This window comes from Arachis ipaensis, chromosome B01, assembly GCF_000816755.2.
Source record: "Arachis ipaensis cultivar K30076 chromosome B01, Araip1.1, whole genome shotgun sequence".
In the NCBI taxonomy this organism is placed as follows: Eukaryota; Viridiplantae; Streptophyta; class Magnoliopsida; order Fabales; family Fabaceae; genus Arachis; species Arachis ipaensis.
The window spans coordinates 22,639,923-22,644,870 of record NC_029785.2 but is presented as its reverse complement, the minus strand read 5'-3'; the positions used below and the strand labels follow the sequence as shown (position 1 = coordinate 22,644,870).

Here is a 4,948-nt window from a genome sequence, read left to right as displayed (position 1 = left end):
TCTTTTGAGTGCCCTACCCCATACCCGAAGGTGTATAGTGAGGCCTGCAACTGCAAGGGTGACTTTCCCCTAATATTCCATACATTACCACATTGTGCAAACACAATTTATGTGTTCAATTGGAAGTAGCTGAGCATATAATATTCACCAAAATGTACACATGAACCTAATTAGACTATCTCTCAATATTGGGATTAATTTACTTTATTCATCTGCAAACCACACCGATTTAGATGAACAATCCAAGTGCAAATGATCTCAAAGGAAAGAAAACAAATTAAGGGTTCCTCCAAAACCAATAGAAAACTTCACATGATAATGTTACATCCATCTCATCACATAAATAATGACTTAAAATAGTAACAAAAGGAGATCAACAATAAAATGATATTTTGGTGATCAATTCAAGTTCTCTTAATTGGATTATCTAACAAGCCAAATAGTCATGCAAGGTTCTGTGCCATTTTTAACCAAGAATTTCCTCGTCATAATTAAACTATTACATAGAAATGCTGGTATAAAAAGAATGTCATGATATTTTGATAGTTAATGTTTAATTGCAATCTCTCCCTCCCCTTCATACAAGTTTCCCATTTCCCTTCTACATCTCATTCATTTTCATAATTGAGATAATTTCTTAAATCTTGCAACATGATAGTTTTAATTTTGACAAAATAAAGTGATTTCGGTTAGAGATGCCACTCAGCAGATTTAGCACTACTGCAACACTAAACTCTTCAGACCTGTGATCATGGATTTATCAACATTGGAACTATACAACAAAGAGTTTACCATGTTGATCTAAATGCTCTAATCAAATATTCCAGTTAGAATTATATTTGATGATATAATTGAAAACATATTGGAATATACTAACATGTTTTTTAATATTGTAGTTCCATGAAAACTCAAGAACATTAACGGTTAGAACTACATAGTATAATGAACATTTCCACATTGAAATTAAAAATGCAAATAAATGCTGCTAGGAAATATAGGAAATAATTGCTTAATTGATTATTGATAGTATAATACCTGGTTGCATCAAATCCACCGATATAGCAGTACTTTGATGCACTTAATCCCCCATCAGGACCCTGAGTACAATACAGTCAAAATGAGAATTTCATTAATTTAATAAACACAAAAAGGCAATTTTTCCTAAAATTACACATTCAAAAGTGGTTTTAAAAGACTTTATAACCTGAGCCCTTCGTAGTCCAAATTCAAGTAGAGTTTTGGATTTTCCAGCAACATTACGGTGTCTTGCGGCATTTGTAGAAACTAATGATGCATAATTAATAAGATTCACAAATGGTGTTTCTAGCAATTGAACCACCTGAACAGTATAGAAAGTCAACGTAAGGTAAGAAATAAGTTGTCTAAAAGAAATAACTATATAAAAAAGAATTTAGAGTGAGTATTTGATGGTAGCATGTACTCACGGCAATTGGACCTTCAACTCGCAACAGGGGTATCTTAGGAAAAACAACAGATCCCTCAGGAATAGCATACAACTCAACATCAGAACAGTCAATTCCTCTGAGATAATCAAAGAATCCATCCTAGAATAAATAATAGTTATCAATTATAAATAACTTATGGTTTATATATAAGGGTTCCATACTACAAAATGCCAGCAGCATTAAAACTTTTAACAGAATAACGGTGAATACAGTCATCAACCATGTTGTCAAGACTTAAGCATAGCCCAATGCTATTATAAGAAATATTTTATAAAATTGTAAAAGAATGATAAATATCCCTTTAACAACCAACTGAAGAAATTGCCTTTGTCTTAATTACTCACAATACAAACAGTTCTAATCTATCTATACCTAGTTATTATTGCCTACACAAGTTCTACAATCTAATTGGTAATTACTATAACTATCATTTCCTTTATTGAAAAGTCTTCAACGTAACATCTGAAATGATAACAAGAGAAAAACTTTACTCAACACCTAAGATGAAATCATCCTACTCAATCCCACAATGAAACATTAATGTCATGGCCAAGAAAATAATCATAATTTGGTCTACCTCACACGAACCAGGTAAACTTTCCCTGATAAAATTGATCTCATCCTCTGTGAGTCTGAAATTAGCAATGAACCTGATGCATTCCTCCAAACCAGCAAAGACAGTATACTCTCCACCAAATGGATTCTTCCGAAAAAAAAAATCAAACCTGAAATCAAATTCAAATCTTCTAACATAAACACACACCACCATGCATCTAAGACAAATTAATACTACCAAGTCCAATCTAATCTCCAAAATATGTTGACTATCCAGTGACTAAAATACAAACACTAACCCTAAAGACTAAACTCAGAAATAAATCATTTCCAGCAAACTCAGAAACCAAAACACCAAGCATCAAAAGAAAATGCAAATTTAAAGAAAAGAAAAGAAAGGAAAGAACACTTACACAGCACGTTCTTGATGCTTGCCAGCTTTCCAGTAAGCGTAAGCCATGGTGAATTGATAGAGATCCGTGAGCAGAGGAGTGACCATGGGATTCGTTGGTCCATCTATGGCTCCAACACTGTTCTCCGTCACCTCCATTCTTCTTTGGAATTCGTGTCTCTCTTTCTCTTGTGCTGCTTCCACGTTTGTTCAATTGTCTGTGATGTTTTATTTTATTTTACTATTTTCTCTCTCTATTGGGCCAAACGCCCGGCGCTAGCTCTACTTATATAAATTGAAATTACGAAGCGAGCATATGCGTGACGCAGAAATTAGAAGAAGAAACAAAGATGAAAGAATTGAAGACATAATACAACTAAAACCGGTTTGAACTTTGAACAAGAACAAGAAAAGAGAGTGAAGTAAAGACAAAAATCAAAGACTCTGGAATATAAGAGGAGAATAGCGAAGTGTTGTTTGGGTATTTCCATGGTTCTGAAAACCGGACCGGATCGGCCGGTTCAACCGGATTAACCGAGAACTGGTTACCAGGCCGGTCCGGTTGATCTTAAAAATCAGTCTACAAAAAATCAGTGAAAAATCGGTCGAATCGGTGGTTAACCGGTGAATCGGTCAAACTGGCCGGATTTTTAACCGTTTTTTACAATGGCGCAAAAAAAAAACTAAACGATCCCAACCCACTTACTAGCTGACCCGGTAACACAATTACCCAACCCCTTATGCAAACAGCGAGACCCAGTTCCCTCATTCACCAGCCACCACACCTCAACCCTAATTTCTCTTCCAAGTTCCACCATACCAGCCTCATCTTCTTCTGCGATCTCCTCCCAAATAGGTTCCATAATCCCACGCGCCAGAGAAGTCCGCTTGCTTCCTCTCTGCAACGATGTAGTTGCCGTTTGCTCATCTCGGTTTTCAGAGCATTGCACCACTGGTGTCGCAGATCAGATCTAGTGGAGTCGCGTTCATCATCTCCATCACTGCAACCGCCTTCCCTTTCCCTTCTGCAGAGGCATTGACCGTGACGCTGCTACTAGCATCGTTAGCGACATCACCAGTGAAGATTGGAGATGGTGGTGGAGCACCCTCAATCTCCTCCTTCCTCTGCCTCTTTTCGCCAGGCACCATTGCAGATGCGTGTTCCTCACCGCAATCGCCATATCCTTTTGCTTGCATGTTGTTGTGTTAATGATGAGAGAACTTTTGCGTGGTCTAGAAATTTGCGGATAAATCCTCGTTGCAAGTATAGTTTCTAAACCTTCAAAAGTCCTTTCATACAAACGTTTTGGTTGTCACAAGTAACAAACCCCTTAAAAATTGTTAACCGAGTATTCAAACCTCGGGTCGTCTTCTCAAGAAACTGCAAGGAAGTATGTTCTTATTATTGGCTATAAAGGTCGTAATCGGGGTTTAGAAGGTGAGAAGCAAGTGATTTGAATGACAAGTAAAGTAAATGGCAATTAAAATAAATAAATACTGTAAAGCAACTTTTGGCAAGGTAAGAGAAATTAGAAGTTCAACTTAGTTATCTTTCTCAACAATAATGAAAGTTGAATCTAAATTCCACTTAGTTAACCTTTTCTAAAATAAAGGAAAGTCAAGGGACTAATTAGTTTGACCTTCGAATCCTATTTATTTCCTAAGAAAAAGTTGGGATTATTGAAGTTCAGTTCAATTAGCAAGATAACGATTATCAATTATGCTGAGTTTAATAATGTTGAGTTACTGATTTCTTAACCAAGACCAAAAAGGGAAAAAGTAAAATTGTTGGAATAAAAATGTCCTTAGTTGGGAAGCAATAATAACTTAAATTAAAGAGAACAATAATAAACTGAAATACCTCAAGTAATCATTAATTCAAATAATAATCTGTAACATGGAATAATTCATAAGCCAATTGGGCAACATCTGTAGATACGAATAAAAGCATTAAAGTAAAAGTAGCATCATAGAAACATAAATTAAAGTTATTAAACCTAGATCGAGAGTCACTCTTAAAAACTAAAAGAAGTCCTAAATCCTAATCCTAAGAGAGAGAGGAGAGAATCTCCCTCTCAAAACTAAATCTAAATCATGGAAAGTAATAAAAATGCGAGCTCTCTTTTGAATGGATGCATTCCCCCACTTTATAGCATCTAGTCTGTGTGTTCTGTACCTGGATCTGGGCCAAAAGGGCTTCAGAAATCGCTGGGGGCGTATTCTGTAAATTCTGATACGTGGCCTCTGTCACGCGTCCGCGTGGGTCACGCGGTCGCGTCATCTGGAGTTTTTCTTGTGGCGCGGTTGCATCGGTCACGCGTCCGCATCGAATGCGCTATGCTCAAGTCGCGCGGCCGCGTCAGTCATGCGACCGCATCGCTGCTTCTTTGCTCCTGGCACGCGATCGCGTCGTCCATGCGATCGCGTGGATGCCAGTTTCTTCAAAACTCCGTTTCGCACTTTCCTTCCATTTTTGTACGTTTCCTTTTCCATCCTTTAAGTCATTCTGTCTTAGAAAATCTGAAACTACTCAACC

The 4,948-nt window shown here is 36.9% G+C and overlaps 1 protein-coding gene across 1 annotated transcript in view; it reads right to left on the bottom strand.

Moving 5' to 3' along the window:
* The window catches only part of LOC107627386 (nicotinate phosphoribosyltransferase 2), a gene marked incomplete in the record, with an annotated part of 10,258 nt that extends 7,359 nt beyond the window's left edge, over window positions 1-2,899 (bottom strand). Inside the window, 6 exon segments of the mRNA XM_021119077.1 lie at window positions 1,036-1,097; window positions 1,205-1,339; window positions 1,446-1,565; window positions 2,044-2,191; window positions 2,435-2,638; window positions 2,682-2,899. Of these exon segments, the coding sequence (XP_020974736.1) occupies window positions 1,036-1,097; window positions 1,205-1,339; window positions 1,446-1,565; window positions 2,044-2,191; window positions 2,435-2,571 (602 nt within the window).